The sequence below is a fragment of the Heterocephalus glaber genome, unplaced genomic scaffold, assembly GCF_053883595.1.
Source record: "Heterocephalus glaber isolate CG9 unplaced genomic scaffold, H.glaber_assembly_v1.0 deba00000594, whole genome shotgun sequence".
In the NCBI taxonomy this organism is placed as follows: domain Eukaryota; kingdom Metazoa; phylum Chordata; class Mammalia; order Rodentia; family Bathyergidae; genus Heterocephalus; species Heterocephalus glaber.
Window position 1 is genome coordinate 33074441 of NW_028258151.1, and position 20835 is coordinate 33095275.

At 61.4% G+C, this 20835-nt stretch overlaps 2 protein-coding genes across 3 annotated transcripts; one reads left to right on the forward strand and one right to left on the reverse strand.

Annotated features, from left to right (window-relative positions):
* Positions 1 to 651: 651 nt before the first annotated feature.
* Positions 652 to 17734, forward strand: Mapk8ip1 (mitogen-activated protein kinase 8 interacting protein 1). Of its 2 annotated transcripts, none has more exons than XM_004851960.4 (12): positions 652 to 784; positions 10110 to 10215; positions 12095 to 12388; positions 13641 to 13722; positions 14040 to 14849; positions 14987 to 15062; positions 15644 to 15816; positions 16090 to 16199; positions 16332 to 16448; positions 16548 to 16618; positions 16719 to 16817; positions 17083 to 17734. In XM_004851960.4, the coding sequence occupies exons 1-12, from the start codon at positions 684 to 686 to the stop codon at positions 17153 to 17155; spliced, it is 2112 nt and encodes a 703-aa protein (XP_004852017.1). In that variant the 5' UTR covers positions 652 to 683; the 3' UTR covers positions 17156 to 17734. The 2 variants fall into 2 exon arrangements, with proteins under 2 accessions (XP_004852017.1, XP_004852018.1); XM_004851961.4 differs by lacking the exon at positions 652 to 784 and adding an exon at positions 8735 to 9187.
* Positions 15522 to 20730, reverse strand: Frey1 (Frey regulator of sperm-oocyte fusion 1). Its single transcript, XM_004851963.4, has 3 exons — positions 18284 to 20730; positions 18076 to 18140; positions 15522 to 17940 (listed from the first exon to the last, which is right to left on the reverse strand). The coding sequence occupies exons 1-3, from the start codon at positions 18385 to 18387 to the stop codon at positions 17834 to 17836; spliced, it is 276 nt and encodes a 91-aa protein (XP_004852020.1). The 5' UTR covers positions 18388 to 20730; the 3' UTR covers positions 15522 to 17833.
* Positions 20731 to 20835: the final 105 nt, after the last annotated feature.

Genomic DNA, 20835 nt, shown 5'->3' on the forward strand with positions numbered 1-20835 from the left:
AGCGAGGTGCGCCCTGCATTGTCCACGGGAGCTGGGGACACCCAGCCCACACCTCGCCATTTCTCTCACGTCCCATCCTCGCCACAACTGACAGGGATCGTGTCCTCATTTCACAGATGAGAAAACCGAGCCTTAGAGCAGTGACGTCACCAATGCAGGGCCCGACTCCTATGCACCTACGGAGCCGGGCAGCGAACTCACGCACCTGTCAGCCTGTGGAGTCCACCCAGCATCCTCTGTCCTTTCTCTCCCTTCCTCTGTGACCCTCCTTTCCCGCCCACCTTGTCTGCTGTGGCGGAGCAAAGATGCACTTAGAGGCCAGGGTCTTCCATTAGCTACACCAGCGCCTGGGGCTTTGCGGGCTGGGGGAGAATCCAGGTCACATTTGGGGCGGGGCCGGGCAAACCCAGGGCCGCGCGGCTGGGCCTTCAGCACCTCGGAGAGCGGCCCTGGGCGGGGCCAGACGGCGGGGGCGTGGCCGCGGGGCGGGGGCGCGCCTGGGGCGCTCTCGCGGGCCGGGAGCCGCGTGCCGTCCGGAGCCGAGCCGCGCCCCGCCCTGCGCAGGTGCCCAGCCGGAGCCGAGCCCGCGGCGGCGGCGGCGGCCTCCTCCCGCGCCCCCGCCTCCCTCGCCGCCGCCGCCTCCGCGCGCCGCTCCGCCCGGATGGCCAGGGCTGCGCCCGGGAATGGCGGAGCGAGAGAGCGGCGGCCTGGGCGGGGGGGCCGCGTCCCCGCCCGCCGCCTCCCCGTTCCTGGGGCTGCACATCGCGTCGCCTCCCAATTTCAGGTGAGCGTCCCCGGCCGCGCGCTCCGCCTTGGCCCGGCCGGGCTGCCCGGGCTGCTCTCCCCACCCCCAGAACCTCGGGGCAGCGGCGTGGCGACAGTTCCCTTCCTAGGACAGGGTGCTCCGAGAACCCCCGCCTCAGGTCCAGACCGAGCCGCCGCGTGTTCCTGCTGCAGCGGCTCCGCCTTTGCACGGCCTGGGGGGCGCTGAGCGGGGGTGGGGGTTCGCAGGTCGTCCCCCTCCCCGGCGCTGCGGCAGGGGCTGGGGGCCACCTGCAGTGGGCCTGACTAGAGATGGGCCTAGATTCGCGTAGTAACAGACAACCCCGGTGCTGGAAGGGGGGGGTCGTGGGCCCCTCTGCAGGTGGGCTGAACAGCGAGACTGGCACCAGCAGGATCCTCTGTGGTCTCGGGCAGTGCCCACCTGGCCAGGTGTGCAGGGCAGGTTCGGAAGGCTCAGCCCTACCAGGGGATGCTAGCCAGGCTGGGAAGGGGAGTCTGGTAGGAGTAGCCAGGGATGTGGGGGGTAAGTACTCAGGACCCCTTCTCCCCACCCCAACCTGGTGTGAGGTCAGGAGGATCTGAGCAATGTGAGGGGTGATGCTGGGGGGAGGGGAGATTAATACCCCCGCCCCCTAACTACCACACACACACACTGGTGAGGAGGGTGTTACGTTCTCACAGCCCAGGAGAAGGACACGGTGACAAGCCCCATTGTTTCCCCATCTCAGGAGCTGGCGCCTTCCCCTCTCCTGGGGCGCCTGCCCCAGCCAGGCCCCAGCTGGGCTCTGGCATCAGCCCCTCCTCTGACCAAGTGTTCTCTGGCTCCCAGGCACTCAGGTGGGCAGGGACCCTGGGCGATATCTAATGGCATCATCAGGCCCAGAGGCCTCCCCAGAGTACCTGAGCCCAGCGGGGAGAACCAGAGTGAGGGGGCAGTGGGTGGCAGCCTTGTGATATTCCCGGGCTCTCCCTGGAAGGGTGCACGCCGCCTGCCTGCCTGGAGGCCTCCAAAGTGGAAGAACATGGGGCTGACCTGGAAAGGCCTAGGTTCAAATCCTAGCTTGGCCACTTCCTCACTGCACTGGGTGGTCCCACCTGTTAAGTGGGCTAATTAATATTGATTCTTGCTTGGAAAGGAAATAGCCACTGTCCGACAAGTGCCACCCCCCATGAGGGCTGGGACAGCAGTTCTCAGAGCTGGCTCACCAGCCCCACCCCCACAGCCACCCTTCGGTACAAATCTGCCCTGGAAGAGATGAGGCTGGAGTGGAGGTTAAGGGAGGTGGGGAGCTTGCCTGAGACCCCTGGGAAGTCCAAGGCTGGGTCTGGGAGTGCTCAATCCCCTCTGACCTCTGCCCTGCCTCTGTGCCCACCTGCTTCCCCCTGCCTTCTGCCAGGAGTTGGCACACAGGTTTCCCTGAGCAGCTGCGGAGGTGGCCTGCAGCCTGGGAGTGTGTGGCCAGCCCTGGGCAGTGGGATGGGACGCTGGCCGGCCCTCCAGGACGCCGTGGCCTGTCTGTGGAGACCAGGCCAGCGTGGGAATAATGAGGCTCAGTGTCTCGGGCCCAAGCGCCTGCTCTGCCCACACCAGCTGCCCTTTCTCCCTTCCGCCTCTTGAAACCCCCAGCCCAGCTCCACTTCAGCCTGGGTGACTATGCTGCCTGTGATTCTTTGGTGGGGCACTTACCCTCTCTGAGCCTTTGTTTCTTCTTTAACAAGCCAGCTTTGCCCCCCACTCAGGGTGGTCCGGACACTCAGATGAGCTGACAGTGCTATTTCCAGGACTGGGCATGTGCGCATGCGTAGCTGTATCCCCGCCTCCAGGACCACGCTCAGCTCTCGGGAGGCGACCGGGAGGTGACCGGTAGCGCCGCTGCTCAGCACAGAGTAGTGCTTGGTAATGCCATGCTGGCTTACTGTATAATCAAGGATAAAATTCTACTCTCTCAGAGAGTACAGAGTGACAGTGGTGATTCTAAATTCTAAAAGTTTTGTCAGGTGGATGTGAAGGCGTGGACCTGTGATCCCAGCATTGGGAAGCTGAGGCAGGAGGATTTCAAGTCCAGCCAATCCCAGGCAACTTAACCACTTAGCAAAACCCTGTCTCAAAACTTACAATATTTTTTAAAAGCCTAGGGAATGTAGCTCAGTGTGAAGATCCTGGGTTTGTTCCCCAGTACCACAAATAAAATCAAATAATTTTTTTTTAAATTTTAAAGTTTTCTGTATCACTCGTACCCATATATAAACAGAACATTATTATTATCCACATTTTTCAGATGCGGAAACTGAGGTATAGAGAGGTTAGGTAAACGGCAGAGCTGGGATGTAAACACAGACAGTCTGATTTCAGAGCTGCCCCGAGAGAAAGAGAGGCCTGGAGAATGGGAGAAGCTGCTGTGAAGGGAGCAAGCATGGTGTGGACCCTGAAGGGTGGGAATGCCTGTTCTGGCAGTGGCTTTAAAGAACTAAGTACCCATTTTTTTTCTGATTGTAAAAATGTTCCATCCAGTCACTGGTGGTTACCCCTGGGTGTGGCCTGGGGCGAGGGATTTGTAAACTTCTTATTTTACATACTCTGTATTATTTGACTTCTTATTTTATAATGAGCATGTGTATGTAACTTACAAAAAAATAAAAGGAAATTTAAACTTAAAAGGATACATGTTCATTATAAAGAAAACTCTAGAAAAGAGAATTTAGAAATGTACTCAATGATAGTTGGGCATGGTAGCACAGGCTTGTGATCCCAGCACTTGGGAGGCTAAGGCAGGAAGATCACTGTGACTTGGAGGCCAGCCTGAGCTACATAGCAAGACCCTGTCTCAAAAAAATAAATTAAATAAATAAATAAATATAAAGAAATGTACACAATGGCTGCACTGGCACTGGATGCGTGGGATGGAGGAGGGACAGGACACATCGGTGCCTTGTGGGAGGGCCAGCAGGACAAAGGGTTGTTTATGGGAAGTAAAGTGAGCACCCTGCCCTGGGGGTGTGAAAGGAGGGTCCTGGTTGAGGGAGACCTTAGGCCTCAGCGCAGCAGGGCTGGGGTGCACCTCAGTGGTGGAGCAGTTCTTCCCAAGTGTGAGGACTGGGTTCCAGGATCCTGGCACTGCAAAACAGAAACAAACAAAATAATAAAAAGAAAAAAAGAAAGTAGTCTGTTCATCCAACCGACCTCTTAATGGAAACCGGAGGGGAACACACGACAGGTTGTAGCAGGGTGGCCAGAGCCCAGGCCAAGCCCCGGGCAGTTTCTGTCCCTCACCAGGGCTCCTGGGTTGGCTCCACTGGGGCCACCAGGAAGATACGCAGCGGCCAGGTTGTCCGTTACACTGGGACAGTGTAGAGAGGGCACAGGTGGACAGCGCCTCACCAGACAGGCTGAGTGTGACAGTCGTGCAGGTCCAAGGCCACCAGACAAAGGTGGGTGAGCAGGAATCGCCAGGAGGTAGAGGAGGGCGCAGCAGAAGCAGGACCAGGCGGCAGAACAGGAGGGCGGGCAGGGTGACGCCCTGTGTGGCGGGGGTGGAGAGGAAGTCGCGCAGGGACTTGTAGGCCAAGCTAGGACACGGTGGCCTCTTCACTGACAAGCATTTGGGGCCAGCAAGGGGTCAAGCAGAGAGTGACAGCCCAGATGGGTACTCTAGGAAGATTACTGGCCAGGCTGCAGGTGGAAAGGACAGACGGATGGACTGCTGGACAGGAAGTGAGGGTGGGTGATCTGAGGGACAGAGTAGCCCCTGGGGAGGGATCTGGCCTGAGGGGCAGAGGAGAGCACTCCAGGATGGCTGGGCCCCGGGGCCAGGGTGTCCAGTGGGAGACAAGAAGGATGGCAGGCAGGAGGGTCACCTGCTGAATGTCAGGGTGGCGGCCACTGGGGACCCCGTTGGAGGAATCAAGCAGGTGGGTGGTTGGGGTCTGGAGCTCCAGGGGGAGGATTGGGCTGAGAGTGTCCATGTAGTGAGAGATGGCTCCTGTCACTTGAGGGACCTCACTGCCCAGGGAGCCTGGACAGAGGGAGTGGAGATGGCCTGGCTGAGGGACACCAGCTTCTGATGTTCAGCCAGCCATGCTTGAGTGGTGGTGGGGAGGCAGAATGGGCACTGTGGCCCTGGCCTGGCCCTGATGAGCCCCAGGTGGGCAGTGGGGCTGATCGCCTGCCACAGCCAGAAGTAGCCGGGCAGCAGTCCAACTTGACCACAGGGCCCTCACGTTGGTCTCTGGATTCCTGGGAACGGGCTGCAACCTCTAGCTGGGGGCCCAAAGCTTCCCACAGATTAGGTCACCATTGCCACCCCTCCTTGGGGGTCTCACCCATTCTGGGATGCCATCTTTGTGCCCTGGCCCTGCTCCATTAAAAAATCTGTAGGAAGCCAGGTGTGGCGGTGCACACCTCTAATCCCAGCACTCTAGGAGGCTGAGGCAGGGGGATTGAAAGTTTGAGCCCAGCCTGGGCAACTCAGGGACTTAATGAGACTCTGTCTCAAAACAAAATATAAGGGCTGTGGATGTAGCTCAGTGGGAAGGCCCTGGGTTCAATCCATGGTACCACCAAATAAATAAATAAATAAAATTAAAAATCTGTGAGTGCCGTTACCAGCAGCTGTCCTCAGGAAATTTACAGAGGGGCAGGTGGCAGAGATTCCTGGGTCCCATTCAGTTTTCCCTGGAGATGACGCCAGTGTGGCCTTGGCTGGGAAGGAAATTCCACACCTAGGAACAAACCCAGCCTGGCCCAGGGTCCCTGCAGAGCGGGTGGGGATGAAAGAGCCTGGCTCACCCCACCCCACCTTTCTTGCAGTGCCACCTTCCTAGGGGCCCACACACCTGGCCCCAGGCTTGGAGCTGAGCCCAGGTGGGGACTGACTTCGAGATTTCCAAGGCAAAGGGCTGGAAAGACCAGGCACACTCGTGCCCATTCATGCAAGCACTTATGACGACCTATGGGCGCCCCGAGTGCTGCTGGAGAAGGGCTTGACCCTGTCCTGATGGCCTCACTGCCCCTGAGGGACACCAGCATTGGTCACATGACGCACTTGATAGATTAGTCACCCCACATCTGCCAAGAGGGCTGGAGAGCCCAGAGTGGGGCGGACCAGCCTGTCCCAGAGGTCGGAGGAGACATTGTGGCCGGCAGGGCAGGAGCCTGGAGAGCAGGATGGGGAGTGAGAGAATCAATACAGGAGGAGGGGCCCAAGGCCCTAAGAGCCTTCAGACCACAGGGAGGACTTCTGGCCCTTTCCCTGAGGTCCTGGGGCAGCTATTCTGGGGCGGAGCTGGGGAGGAGGGACCAGACTGGAGTCACATCAGAAGTTGGTTCGGGTCTGGTGGCCTGGTGGAGAGCCACCTATAGGGGAGCAGAGGGCCAGCCACAGGTGTCACAGGGACGGATGGGGCCTCTGGACCACAGGAGCCCTCTGTCACAAGAGAGGTGCGCAGGACTCTATGGCAGGGAACAAGGTCCCTCTGCTGGCCCTGGCTCATACAGCTGCTGCTCAGCCCCTCTTTTGAGGAGAGCCCAGCTCGAGAGATGCAAGGAGTGGGGCCGTGGTGGAGCCCCCACATAGGAGGGGTGAGGTTAGTGCCTGGGAGGTGCAGATAGATCGGAAAGGCCAGGGAGGACTCCAGAGACCACACTCAGCAGAGTCACCAAATGTTCATAGGGACGGTCGTGTAGCTGGAACGGACAGCAGGGCCGATGGATCCATCAGTGGCTGCTCTGAAGGGAGGCTGCCAGGTCTCCAGGCCCCAGGAGAGGCAGCGGCCCTGGGAGGTTGTGCGTGGCTCAGGTTTCCAGGAAGGAGGCGGACTAGGCAAGGTCAGGAGGGAACCTCCTGCTCCCTCCTTCCCTCTCCCCCTCCATCTTTTCCTTCCTCCTCCTTCCTTCCCCACCCTGGGCCTCCATGGGCCTGGAGGAGCCTGGGGCCTCCCTGCACCCTGCACCTCCCAGCCAGGGCCAGAGAGCAGGAGGAGGAAGGAAGGGGCGGGGTCTCAGGCGAGGGGTGACTCGAAAGGGGCCTCCTTGACCAGTCGTTCCCCTGAGATCCTTGAGGTGAACCCCCAGCTTCCTGAGGGGGCAGGGCAGGAGACAGCAGCCTCATTTAAAATGGGAAACTGAGGCCTAAGGCAGCTCGTATCCCCGCCCTCCTGCTCCTCATCTGTGGAACAGAACCCTCTCCCAGGTCTGGTGAGGATAAAGGGTAAAGTCCTGTGGTGTCGAGGTTGGTGTCCAGGGCAGGGCAGTGGCTTGTAAACAACTCAGGCTTTGCTCTCAGGCTCCATGTCCAAGCCTGATAAATTCTGCAGTCGGCCTCTGCTTAGGAGAAGCACCCCGAACAGGAAGAGTAGTGACACCTAGGAGTTTAAGCCCATGTGTGGTGTGGCCCCAAGCTGGAGTGTCCCTTGGGACCAGTCCTGGGTTAGAGGCAGGGGACCCAGGGGTCAAGGGCAGACTGTCCGACCATCCTGCCCTCTTGGCCCCATCCCCTTGTTCCTCCCTGAAGGTGACTCAGCCGCCCTGCCCCACCCAGTCCTGTGGTCCCAGGCAGTGGGATGGCCGAGACACTTCCGTCCACGTTCAGGACAGCCCCAGTGGGCCCTGCTCCACCCTTCAGGCTGAGAAGAGGGTGGATGCTGAGAATGTCCTTTCACCTACATCAGGTGGGCATATGATGAGCACCTGGTGCCTGCAGGGTGCCCTCCCCAGCTCTGCCCCAGCGCATCCGGAGTGGGAGAAGGCCTGGTCCCGCTGGCTGCACCATGCTGCTTTATAGCCAGGCAGGTGGCATCTGTCACCAGGCAAATGGGAAGGCCAGGAGGGCTTCCTGGAGGAATGGGCTTCACGGCACATGGTGTGCACTGTTTGAAAGCCTACCTTATGCGGCCTCCACACCCTGGGTTAGGTCCTGGGGAGACATAGCATCCACCCTGGAGGACACAGACCAGTAAATAAGTAAATATATATGGAGCTGGGGCCTTGAATGGCAAGCTCAGGAATCTGCCTGCCCTTAGCCGAGAACCTTGGAGGGCTTTGAGTGGGGGCGGAAGGGATGACGGTGTCTGTGACTATTTGCCTAACAGTAGGGTGGGGTGGGAGGGTGCAGCATGGGGGACTGAGGCAGGCAGCCGAGGGGCTAAGTCTGGGAGGTTGGAGGCAGGAGCTGTTGCAGGGCTCTGTGTGAGGATATAGGACATGTGCTGGGGTCCCGGCCAGAGCAGAGGGCTTCTGAGGACCCCTCTAGGTCAGATGCTCAGGGGTCCTGCAGCTCCTTGATGCTGGCTGCATCCCAGGGGCTCTTCGGGTGCCACTGGTATCCCAGTGACCTGCTAGGCCACGCTTACTTAGCGCCGGCCCTGAGTTCTTGTCCCAGAGCCAAGATGGCACCTGTCCTGGCCACCCTGAGGGCTGTTCCCCCACACCTTGGTGACTACACCCTCCTGCCACCTTTGGGGGACCCTGGCCTTTTCTTAGGCTGCAGGCGGTCAGAGGCCTAAAGAGCCCCTTTCCATGCTGGGAATCTCTGTGAAAAGCACTCCAGGAGACAGGAAGCTCATTACCACCCAGCGCATTCCCTGCCCTGCTCCAAGGAATCCAGGCACTGGCTTGGCCTTGCCCTGGCACCTCCTGCACCCATTGGCCCTTCCTTCCCGGGTCCTGCAGGATGGACGGAGCCCTGCCAGGGGGGAGGCTGCTCGGACCCAACCCAGGCAGTCGGCACCATCTCTGCTTGCCCTAGGCCCACAGAAGTCTCCCCGATGCCGAAGGGCTGAGCGAGGTGGCTGTGTGGTGGCATATCCATTCTCGGGGAATTTTGCAAGCCCACCTTCCATCTTCTACCTGCCACCCTGAGTGTGGCACTGGCCCTTTAAAGCTGATGGAGGGGGGCTGGCTTTGGGGGGAAACAGCCCAGATTTCTGCCATCTGCTTGCAAGCCTGGGCCAGGGAGGGGGGTCACAGCAGCCCGCAATGGGGGCATTGGAAGGGCAGGTGGAGCCAGTGGCATTGATTGCAGTAACCTGATCCCCAGGGGGAGGTGGCGACATCAGCGGCGGCCATGTAGCAGCGGCAGGAGGAAGCACCCTGCAGCTGAGGGCTGGACGGCAGCACTGGGACCCGGGCGGTGGGCAGCTGCTGCCTCCTCTCCAGCCCATCCATTTTTAATGAGCTCCCCAGGCATCTGCAGCAGGCAGGACACAGACAGGCAGGCCCAGGCTGTGGAGGCCGGAGGCCACAGCCCTGCCTTGCTTGAGCCCTGGCCCCCCCACCCCACTGGGCATGAGAGGCCAGCCCTGGGGCCCCACAGCCCCCAGGCCAGGCCGGGCTCTCCATGCAGCTGGCGCTGAAGATGGATTCGAGCCCAGACAATGACAGCTGGTTGGAGGACCGGTGGGAGCACTGGTAGGGGCTGGGGGCTGGCTGGGGCTGCGGGAGGAGTTGGGGTTCTGTGAACCCAGGTCCCTCTTTGGTGTGACTGAGGTGAGAGGCAGGGGTGTGGCCCTCCTGGGCCCAGGGCTCTGCCTCTCCTGGGTGACCTTGGAGGATGGGCTTCCTTTGCTCTGTCTCCATTCCCTGGTTGTCTTTGGGAAAAGGCTCGGATGTTCTCCCCAACTTCCTCAACGTGAGGGTCAGGGTTAGGGGGAGCGGTGCAGGGACAGCAGTGGCCAGCCCGGGCCTGCACTCCAAGGTGGGCCTTCCTGACCCCATCTGTGCAGCCTCCTGCTCCTGGTCCTATCCCTGGACAAGAAGACATTGGGGTTGAAGGGATGAAACCAAGAACATGAAAGGAGACACCGTTCTCCTGGAATGGGCTGGAAATTCCCACATTGGCAGTAGATGTCCTCTCACTCGGGCCCAGGGCTTGCAGGTGGGATGGGGGGGATGGGGCAGCCCTCCAAGGCTGCTGAGTCCTCTGGCAGCACTTTGGGTCTTGTCACTGTGAACTGCACTGGGCCCCCCAAGTCCAGGCATGCCTTGGAGTCTCAACTTTGCATCCTCCATGGGCAAACTGGCCTCAGCACCCGCCTGGAGCCTGGGCCGAATTTCTCTGGCAGAGCAAAGGATCTGAGCGGTCGGGCCTTCCAGGCACTGCCTCCAGGTTGGCAGCAGGATGGGACAACTCCACCCCGGGAGAAGCTGGAGGACCTGGGGCTTCACTCTGGGAGGACTGCCTCTGGGCACAAGCCGAATTCTTTCCCTGTCATTGGTGCAGAGGGACAGAACCCTGTCTTCTGGAGGCTGCCCCTTGGGAGAAGTGACAGGGCAGCGCCAGTGGGCTTAGCAGTGCCCCAGGGGTAAGGCTCTGGCTTTCTGTCCCCACCAGGCTCACCCATGACATCAGCTTGGAAGAGTTTGAGGATGAAGACCTCTCAGAGATCACTGATGAGTGTGGCATCAGCCTGCAGTGCAAAGATACCCTGTCCCTGCGGGTAAGCGCTGGCTTCTGGGAGTCCCTGCATGGGGTGGCAGGATGGTTAGGGGCAGGAGTGAGGGTGCCCCCCTGTCATTAAATTAGCTTTCAGATCAGCATGGCACCTTCAGGGGGTGAAGTGACAGGTGGGAAACATCCAGTGTGATGCTTGGCATCTCTTGGGTGCTCAATCAGAATTTATTTTTATTTTTTTTGTGGCCAGAGTTTATTTTTTAAAATTGTATTTATTTCTTTGCCAGGGCTAAGGCAGAAAGCAGCTCCTTAAGTAACCCACAAGCAGAGAGGGCAGGAGGTCTTGAGGTCTAGGACAGTGGCAGGGAGGCCCAGAGATAAGGACAGAGCAGCCTTGGCCCAGGGCCGAAGGCTGCACAGGGTGGGGTGTGGTGGAATCTGCAGTGCTTTGGGGCAGGCAGAAAGAGCCAAGTAACTCCCACAAGGGCCAGCACCACTGTGCCAAGCCACCAGCCCCACGAAGCCTCCCCAGCCCTCTCTGACCCCAGTGAGAGGTTGGCTGGTTCTGCTGCTGCCTTGGGCCCCTTAGCTTTGCTCCCTCCAGTTCCGGAAGATCTGAATGCTGCCAGGAGGTCCTCAGCAGCTGGGGAGTCTAGGTCAGATGGGGATCCCCACTGCATCTTTTCAGAACAGGAGGCAGGGAAGCCAGGAGAGGGAAGGTAAATCCAGGGGCTAGGGTTTAGTGGGAGGGTGGATAGCCAGGTATGGTGTTGGGAGAGCTGCAGTGGGAGTTGGGGAGGGGGTGCTGGCTCTGTGTTGACCCTTTGGTACACCCAGAGCTTCTGGAAGCTCTGCCCAGCAAGAGAAAACCAAGGGTTGACAATAACATTCCTGTACCCCAATCTTCCACCCTCTGGCCACACCAGGGAGGTATGGAGGTGTAGGCTACTTATTCTGGTTTCAGGGCTCTAGCATGGCTTCTCTGAGGTCATACACCTGTTCTGAACTCTGGCACCCCATGTCCCCCAATATGCAAGCAAAGCCCCAAGAGGGCCCTGAGGTAGTGCTAGCTAGGGATGTGCCTCCATGGGGCCTTAGGCAAGCTGTGGGGGACATTCACACAGCCAGGGCAGTGTCCTCACCCCTCTAGGACGGTGGGAAGCAGAAGTAATGTACCAAATCAACCGGCGGCGGGGAGGGAGGGAAGGGTAGGAGGATCTGTCCAAGGTGCCAGGGACTTCGTGGTAGAGCTGGAACCAGCACTGGGCTTGGGACCCAAGGCAGGGTTAGCTGAGGGAAGGTCTCCGTGGGCCGAGGAGAGGAGACGGGAAGGAGAGGATGCCACGTCCTGAGTTCCAGGTGCCACTCGCTTGCCGCCCCCCACCCCCACCCCGCATCCCTCTTCCGGTCGTTGTCAACCTTCCCGTCTGCACTGCGTCCCTCCCACGGTCTTCCTCTCCTGGCTGAGACTCACTTTTCTCTATTTTCCTCACGCTCTCCTTCAAACACTAATCGTAACCCCCACCCCCATCCCTTGCGGGGCCCGAACGCCTTGGCGACCCCTACGTCCCCATGGCAACAGCGGTGATTTCACTCTGGGCTCGGCTTACCACCCGGGTGAGGTCACTGGCCGTTGCCAAGGGAACGGGAGAGTGCAAGGAGTGAGGAGGGGGGCCCGTGGGTGGGGACAGGCGCTGTGGGCCGTCCAAGGCGCCGACTAGGGAGGGGGGCGGTCTCGGCCTCCTCGCTGGGGACGGGCAGAGAGGGCTGTCCTCTCCCCATGGCCCCTGCGCGGTTCCCTCTCATCGCCCCCTCACGCTGGATGGGAATGGACTCGCCCGGAGGTGGGCGGTGCTTGGGGGCTTCTGCCCCCGCCCCTACCGGCGCGGCCCCGCCCCCTGACGCCGCTCGTCCGTGCCGCGCAGCCCCCGCGCTCCGGGCTGCTGTCTGCGGGCGGCGGCAGTGTGGTGAGCCGGCTGCAGGCCGAGATGCTGCAGATGGACCTGATCGACGCAGCGGGGGACACTCTCGGCGCCGAGGATGACGAGGAGGAGGACGAGGAGCGTGCAGCACGGCGCCCAGGAGCGGGACCGCCCAAGGCTGAGTCTGGCCAGGAGCCCGGCCCCCGCAGCCAGAGCCAGGGCCCAGGCAGCGGCGACACGTACCGGCCCAAGCGGCCCACCACGCTCAACCTCTTCCCGCAGGTGCCGCGGTCTCAGGTGCGGCGGGGGCGGGGCGGGGCCCCAAGCCGGGCGCGGGATGGGGGCTGCAATGAAGCGCACTACACTGGCTTCAGCTCTGGAGAGGAGTCTCCGGGGGTTGAGTCAGGCTGGCTGGGTCTAGAGCCCCAGGAAGGGGTGCGAGGAGTGAAGGGGCTGCCAGGAACAGGGAAGGAATGAGCAAGGAGAGAAGTCAGGGGTCCAGAGAACAGGGCTTTGAGGGTTCTGAAGGAGTTTGGGGTCTTTGGCTAGGACAGGGTTTCCTTCTGGTGATAGGGCTCCAGGTGAGGGCTGGAGCAAGGGGAAGCCTAGGGGAGGTGGGACGGTAGGGCAGCAGTCAGCTTGATAGCTGGGCAGCTGGGAATTCCAGAAGGCAGAAGTGAGGAGGGGGATGGAGCTGCTTGGCCGAGTTGGGGACCTAGGGCCCCTGGCCGGTGGCTGGGTGCCAAGCAGCATTGAATAGCATGGCGAGGGCCGGGCCGGCTGTGGCCCTTTGTCTTCCAGGCCCAGTCTGGAGAGGTACGAGGCTTCCAGGGAGGTGGGGTGGCTGGTGACTGCGCGGGCTGCAGGAAAGGGTTGGTCCCTCTCCCAGATTCCTGGCGTGGCTTTTGGCAGCCCGGCCAAAGTGTGAGGGCTTGCCAGGGTGTTCCCAGCTGAGGGAGCCTTGTATGTGAGGACCTTGGAGAGGTCCCGGGGGACTGAGGATGTGGGATAGGAAGGGGGCTGCCGAAGACTACCTGTCGTTCCCCATCGTGTGTGACTGGGGGTGGGGCGTGGTATGAGGTCATCACTTGGATTCATGCTAAGCCCTCTCCCGGGCCAGCTGCTAGGGAGACTTCTTTAGGCTTTTTTCAGCCTCTGCCAGTGTCACTGGCCCTTTCTGGGCCACAGCTTCCTGAGCTTCAGGGGAGGGAGTCCCCCTGTCCTCCCCTGGGCTGGATTTGAGCATCTTACATGTAAACGCTGATGAGGACTCCTACTACCCCCTCACCACACACACTGGCCACTGCCACCCTTTCTGAGGCTCATAAGTGCACCCTCTGAGGGCTGGCCAGCTGCTCCGAGCCAGGAGGGAGTCTGTCACCTGCCACCCTCGCACCTGTTCCCGGAGGGTTGGGAGTGAGGCCTTGGCGAGTGGAAGTGGGTGGGTGAGGCCCAGGCCTAGGGATGGCCCGATGGGGGCAGGGCAGGGCCTCCCTGTGCTGGGCACTGCTGGCCGCATCTTCACAAGGGCCTTTTGTCCCCTGCACAGGACACACTGAATAATAATTCTCTTGGCAAAAAGCACAGTTGGCAGGATCGGGTGTCTCGATCATCCTCACCCCTCAAGACAGGTAAGCCAAGACCCCTCACCTCCCCGGGCTGGACCTCAGCCTGCCCTGCTCGGGCCCTGGTACTCAGAGCTGAGGCTGTGGCCCCCACTTGTCCAGCAGAGCTCCGGTACCCACCTGCACCCAGCACCCATTCCTGGCACCAGCCCAGCTAGGGCTGAAGGGCAGCTGTGCTGTGAGCGAGTTGCCTGGTCCCGGTCCAGGGCCTGTTGCCAGGGAGGCATTGCTTGGCCTCTGGGTCAACATGCTGAGGGCGACAGGGAGGTGACTGGCAGACTTGTTGGGGACACCTGCTTCACCCTGACCTGCCTGCCCTCCAGGGGAGCAGACGCCGCCCCATGAACACATCTGCCTGAGTGATGAGCTGCCACCCCAGGGCAGCCCCGCCCCCACCAAGGACTGCGGCACTTCCACCGACAGCCCTTGTCGTCGCAGCGCTGCCACCCAGATGGCACCTCTGGGTGGCCCCCCTGCTGCCACCCCTGGTGGTTTGGGCCACTCCCATCGGGACCGAATCCACTACCAGGCCGATGTGCGGCTGGAGGCCACAGAGGAGATCTACCTGACGCCAGTGCAGAGGCCCCCGGACACCACAGAGCCTGCCTCGGCCTTCCTGCCGCCTGCAGAGAGCCGGATGTCAGTCAGCTCCGACCCGGACCCTGCCGCCTACCCCTCTGCAGCAGGCCGGCCTCACCCCTCCATCAGTGAGGAGGACGAGGGCTTCGACTGCCTGTCATCCCCGGAGCGGGCCGAGCCACCAGGTGGAGGGTGGCGAGGGAGCCTGGGGGAGCCGCCACCCCCACGGGCCTCGCTGAGCTCAGACACCAGCGCACTGTCCTACGACTCGGTCAAGTACACGCTGGTGGTGGATGAGCACGCGCAGCTGGAGCTTGTGAGCCTGCGGCCGTGCTTTGGAGACTACAGCGACGAGAGCGACTCGGCCACTGTCTACGACAACTGCGCGTCCGCCTCATCGCCCTATGAGTCGGCCATTGGGGAGGAGTACGAGGAGGCGCCCCGGCCCCGGCCCCCCGCCTGCCTCTCAGAGGACTCTACGCCCGACGAGCCCGATGTCCACTTCTCCAGGAAGTTCCTGAACGTCTTCATGAGTGGCCGCTCGCGCTCCTCCAGTGAGTCGTCCAGGGCGCGGTGGGGTCCGGCGGGTTGGGGGCGTCCTGGAGCCCCACCTGCTGCCGGGGTTACGTGCACCCGGCCTCGGCCTTGGCTGAGCCAGGCCACCCTCCTGCAGCCTCACCCCTCACTGCAGGTGCCGAGTCTTTCGGGCTGTTCTCCTGTGTCATCAACGGGGAGGAGCGGGAACAAACCCACCGGGCCATATTCAGGTAGGGCCGCCCTCCTTGCCGCTGCCATTGCTGCCCCTGCTGTGGGCACCCTCTAAACTCAGAGCAGGGGCCGGGACTGCTGGACCGTCCTGAGGGCACCAAGACTGTGACAAAGTGCCCTGCCTACAAAGGACGTCTGTCCCCACCCAAAACCCACACCCTCCTCTGATTCTGGCTTAGTGCTCACTTCCTGTGACCTCAGTTTATCAGGGCCTCTGCTCACTCCCTCCCTTGGCCAGTGGACTGCCGGGTGGCAGATGTCTGACACTGGCCTTCCAAGAGCCAGCACTGTGATGGGCACACTTGACGCTTTGCATGCCTGGTGGTGCGCACATGTAATCCCAGCACTCAGGAGGCTGAGGCAGGAGGATGGCCGTGAGTTCAAGGCCACCCTGTCGCATAGTGAGTTCAAGGGCAGCGTGAACTACATAATGAGACTCTTTCAAAACAAAGCAAACAAACAAACAAAAAAATCCCAATGTGTATTGAACTAATGATGCCACTGCAGCTCCCCGGTTCCAGAGGGGTCCGGCTGGAGAGGTCCTGGTGAGGAACTCCTCACGTGCCCTTGTTGGGGACAGGTTTGTGCCTCGACATGAAGATGAACTTGAGCTAGAGGTGGACGACCCCCTCCTGGTGGAGCTGCAGGCCGAGGACTATTGGTACGAGGCCTACAACATGCGCACTGGTGCCCGTGGGGTCTTTCCTGCCTACTATGCCATCGAGGTCACCAAGGAGCCTGAGCACGTGGCAGGTAGTGTCCTTCCCCTCCTGACACCACCAGCCCCCGCCCTGGCTCCCCTGCCCTGCTGGCAGGTGAACCTGCGCCCCACATCTGGCCCAGCCAGGGAGGGGCTGATGGAGGTGAATTCAAGTCTGTTTCCCAAGGAGAAAAGTTGGGGCCTCTAGGGGTGGTGGTGGCCCGTGGGAGCAGTGTCACCTGCGCTCCTCACCCGGTGTCCTTTGCTGGGGGCTGGGCCTCCTCCTGTCAGCTGTGCCAGCCCCTCACCTCTTGCTTATTTTTTAGCCCTGGCCAAAAACATTGACTGGGTGGATCAGTTCCGGGTGAAGTTCCTGGGCTCGGTCCAGGTTCCCTATCACAAGGGCAATGACGTCCTCTGTGCCGCTATGCAAAAGGTACCGGGTCCTGCGCCCTGCCTGTCCTGTGGCCCTTGGGGAGAAGGATGCAGGGATCTAGAGGTGGTAAAAGCCCTAGGGCCTGGGCCTGGGACAGGAGGGACAGTGCCTGACATGCCCGATCCCTTGCAGATTGCCACCACCCGCCGACTCACCGTGCACTTTAACCCGCCCTCCAGCTGTGTCCTGGAGATCAGTGTGAGAGGGCTGAAGATAGGCGTCAAGGCTGACGACTCCCAGGAGGCCAAGGTGGCTGCCCTTGCCTCTCCCCCTCCAGCCCGGGGCAGGGTGTGCGTCCCTGTCCCCTGTGGCTGGTGACCACCCTTACTTCTCTTCTCCCTCCTGTAGGGGAATAAATGTAGCCACTTTTTCCAGCTAAAAAACATCTCTTTCTGTGGATACCATCCAAAGAACAACAAGTAAGCTGAGGACAGAGGGGCGCCTCAGGCGAGGTCTGGAGCTTGGGGGGGTGGGGGTGGCTCCCCGCCCTGTCCCCCACAGACACCTGTCCTCCCACAGGTACTTTGGGTTTATCACCAAGCACCCTGCCGACCACCGGTTTGCCTGCCACGTCTTTGTGTCTGAAGACTCCACCAAAGCCCTGGCAGAATCCGTGGGGTACGTGCGTCCTGCCTGTGTCCCCAAGGAGCCAGCCCAAGGTCCTGGCCACCCCCCAGCCTCCCCGTACCCCTGGAAACTCATGGGGCTCCAGACCCAGTGTGGTGGCCAGCGAGTGGGGTGATCAGAGGAGGGATATCCAAGCTTGTTGGCTGCTGGTCTGTCCTTTACCTGCTACCTCCCTCAGGGGGATGCAATCCTTAGGAGACAGGGTCCAGCATTCCCAGGGCCCTGGGGACCTGCTTACTGGCACCCTGCCTTGCAGGCGCGCATTCCAGCAGTTCTACAAGCAGTTTGTGGAGTACACCTGCCCCACGGAGGACATCTACCTGGAGTAGCAGCCACCTCTGCACCCCCGGCCCCCAGCCCATGCAGGACAGCAAGCTGTGGACAGGTCACAGCACTGCTCGGGAGGGATACTACCACCACTGGAGGATGGAAGTGGGGTCCGCTGGTGCAGGGTGGGGGACAGGGGTGGCGGGAGACACAGGCATGGGATATGGTAACAAAAGTGTAACATATGGATCAGATCCACCTATGGAGGACAGCGGGCTGCCCGGGGACGGAAGGCCTCAAAGGATGTCCATCCTGGGGACACGGGCCCAGCCCTGTCGCGGGCCTTACTTCCCCTGCCGGAGCCCTGGCTCCTGCCTCGACAAAGCCCATGCCACCTGCAAGTGCCCACTGTCCCCGGCCCAGCCCCTACCAAGAGCTCTGAGCTCAGGCCGAGCCTGGCCACCTCCCAAGGACTTTCCAGGAAGGAAATGGCAGTGGGCAAAGGTGAAGTTGCTGTTCTCTGCTCTTGCCATGGCTCCCACCCGCAGGCCTGGCACGCTGGCCCCGGCAGGGAGAGGCAGCCTCTGACCATGGTCCTGTCACCCTGGCCACGACTATTAAAGTGCCATCTCCTGTCTGGAGCACAGTGCCTGTGTCTATGCGGCCCCCTCCGTGCTACCTCGGTTCCCCAGGAAAGCCTGAGCCTCTGCTGACCACAGTTTTATGACGGTTCTCGTCAGTCACTGGTGGGCACCATAGTAATACTCAGCTGTGTCCGGCCCATCCTGCTTGCGCTGCTGGGCCTGGAGTTGCCTGGGTCTCGGGTGCCTGGGTCGGATCCCGTAATCTACATCGGGGAGAGGGGGTGGTTTGGGACAGGACTCAAAGGGAGGCTGCCCGAGATGGAAATGCAGGACTGGCCCTGGGCCCTGTGGGGACACTTCCACTGTGGGGGGCAGGGGTGCGGACAGAAGGAACCTACCGTCCATCAGGTCAGAGGGTGGCTGTGACAGCTCCAGGAAGGCTGGAAGTTCCTCAAGAACAGGCCTGTGGGAGGTTGGGGTGCTCAGCCTGGCCCCAGAGGCCACTGCCACCTCCCTGAGTGGGGCTGGCCTAGGACGGGGGACTTGGCACACCCCGAACCCTAGAACCACAAGGCCACTCTTGTCCCAGGAGGGCAGGGGCGGCACCTCAGGGGCTGGGGCTGCAGGACTCTCACTGCCAGGATGAGGTACAAGAGGAGGAGGCTGAGCCAGGCCCTGGGGTTCAGGGCTCCCAACGTGGCAGACACCATCTTCTCCACAGGCCCTGCTCAGGTTCCGCTCGGCCCTCTCCACAGAGCCTTGGAATCTGCTGCTGCCTCACAAAGGGCATCATTCCCCTGGGCCACCTCACAAAGGGCATCATTCCAGGGCTAATGGAGGCGTGGAGGTAGGTGCTGTTTTAGACTGGGCCAGGAGGCGCCAAAGCAAACCTTGTCCTGGAGTCAGTGCCAGGGCGAAGGGCACATCTCGGTTCAAGTCCCAACCTTGCCTCGATCCGACCTCTGTTCCCTTTCCTGAGGGAAGGGCACACATGCAGGAGGCCACTCAACAGAAGGGACTGGCCGCCCCCAGCCAGAGCCCCTGCCTTCCCCACACTCTCCCACCTTCCTGCAGCACCTCGGGCCCAGGAAGGTCCTGGCAGCTGCGGGATGGCAGTGTGGGTTCCCCGCAGGGTGAGGTAGCTGTAGGCTCCTTGAGTTGAGCTAAGGGCCTTCAGCACGTTGCTCTCTGCAGCTTCAACAGCCCGATCCAGGGTCTCCAGCACCCCTCAGCTGGGGGGTTTCCAGGAAGGGTGAAGCTTTGGGCCTGCTCTCTGGAGCATGAGCAGCAGGAGGGCCAGGCAGCTTCACTGTGGGGTCCCACTGAGCTACACCCTTTTTGAGACTGGTGCCCAGGCTGGCCTTGAACTTGCAATCCTTCTGCCTCAGCCTCAGTAGCTGGGGTTATGGCATGTGCCATCACATTCTGACCCGCTCACTAACACGACACAAACCCAGCTCGCTTCTGCACCAGATAGGCTGTCAACCCAGCCCCACTCCACATCTGTGGCATCAGAACCCAGGGCTGAGGCCATGGGCTGCAGCTTTGGAAACACTGTTGCTGGAGACCACCGGGTCCCCAGGGCCCAAGGGGAGGCCCCCTCAGTCCCAACTCCAGCGCCTGGTCCCACGTGTCCCCCACGTGAGACCGAGGATCGCCCCCCTCCAACTGCCTCAGCTTTGGGATCAGCAGGAGGGAGCACCCTGAATTCCATACCCAGCCTAACTCCGAAGACCCTCTACACCTCGCCTCCTGGGGGCCGCTGTCTTCCCCCACACACAGCAGTCCCCAAGACTATCTGGGCCCCCTCACAACACTGCCTTGTTTGGCCTCTCCTGGGTTCCAGGTCGGTCTCCGGCTGGGCGTCTCAGCTCTGTCCTCTCCTCTGCCACCCCATTCTCCACGGGGCCCCTCCCCACTGTCAACCCCAGGGCAGCACCAGGTCCCTGGCCAGTGCCCCTACCATTCGGCCCGGCCTCCTGTGGCCTCGAGCCATCTGCTCCTGCCCACAGCCCCCATCCCTGCCCCTCCACAGCAGCGCTTCCTTCACGCTGTTCCACACCCCAGTGCCACCGCTGTGCAAGGCGGCCTCTATCCAGGCTGCCCATCAAAAGTCTGATGTACGTGGCCGGGTGTGGTGGAGCAGGCCTGTACTCCCAATGCTCTGGGAGGCTGAGGCAGGAGAATCACAAGTCTGAGCTCCAGCGGGGGAACTTAGGGACTTAGGCCCTGTCTCAAAATAAAAAATGAAGGACTTGGAATGTAGCTCAGTTCGAAAAAACAAACATGGGCTGGGGTGTGACTGGGCAGTGTCGCAGGCGAAGCCTGGGCTGGGTCCCTGAGCAAACAGTAACAAAACCACAAAACCGCTAGGAGTTGCAGCTGTCTCACGGCCCTCTCCTCCCACCCTCCCGAGCCAGGCACTGTCACCAGGGCCCCAGTGGAGCATCTCCACTGTGCCTTCTGCCTTCCTGAGCGTGCAGCCCCTGGCACACGGCCTGCTGCAGAGCCCGTGCCCGGGACCGCTTGCTCAACTAAGCCGAAGGTCACAGGGCCAAGCTGATGGGGACAATGGGTGGCCCTTCCCACTTGTTCAATCTCGGTGCAGGCCCAGGTGGCTTCCTGGAGACACGGGGCGCCACACCAGGGTGGAGGCACCTTGGAGGCGGCAGGGCCTGGGGACCCTGGGGGACCGGGTGCAGAAGGAGCCCTGTGGCACCTGAGAAGTCGCCGGGGCCTGGGACCTGCAGAAGCGCTGGCTCCTCCCCAGGCTGGCGCCAAGGATGGGAGGCTTCGGCCACAGGCCCGGCCCTCTCCCCTCCACAGCAGTTGGCCTGGCTCCGACTTGGCCACCTGGAGCCAGTGGGGCGAGCGTGAGAAGCCCAGCTCAGACGGCGAGTGCAGCTTTCTCTTGGAGCCTCGGCTCCCACTCCTGACCCTGTGCCTGCCCGGTACTGGCCACTGCCTGACATCTCAGGGCGGTCAGGGCCTGGGGCGGGCAGAAGCTTGGCCAGAAGGCATGTCCGGCATGGCGCAGCTTGTCTGTCTCCACGGGGGCAGCCAGGGAAGCAGGTCCCCTGCCGCTGCCATGGACGCTGTCGCACCTTCCTGTGGCTCCTTGTACCTGGAGCTGCTGGGGCTTCTTGCCTGGTGCCTGG

Excerpts from the sequence above, each read along its gene's own strand:
- Mapk8ip1 (XM_004851960.4), top strand. The coding sequence starts at position 684 with ATGGCGGAGCGAGAGAGCGGCGGCCTGGGCGGGGGGGCCGCGTCCCCG. Across the intron at positions 10,216-12,094 it reads AAGATACCCTGTCCCTGCGG|CCCCCGCGCTCCGGGCTGCT; the intron begins GTAAGCGCTGGC and ends CGTGCCGCGCAG. Across the intron at positions 16,200-16,331 it reads TCTGTGCCGCTATGCAAAAG|ATTGCCACCACCCGCCGACT; the intron begins GTACCGGGTCCT and ends GATCCCTTGCAG.
- Frey1 (XM_004851963.4), bottom strand. The coding sequence starts at position 18,387 with ATGGTGTCTGCCACGTTGGGAGCCCTGAACCCCAGGGCCTGGCTCAGC. Across the intron at positions 18,141-18,283 it reads CTGCAGCCCCAGCCCCTGAG|GCCTGTTCTTGAGGAACTTC; the intron begins GTGCCGCCCCTG and ends AACCTCCCACAG. Across the intron at positions 17,941-18,075 it reads ACCCTCTGACCTGATGGACG|ATTACGGGATCCGACCCAGG; the intron begins GTAGGTTCCTTC and ends TCCCCGATGTAG.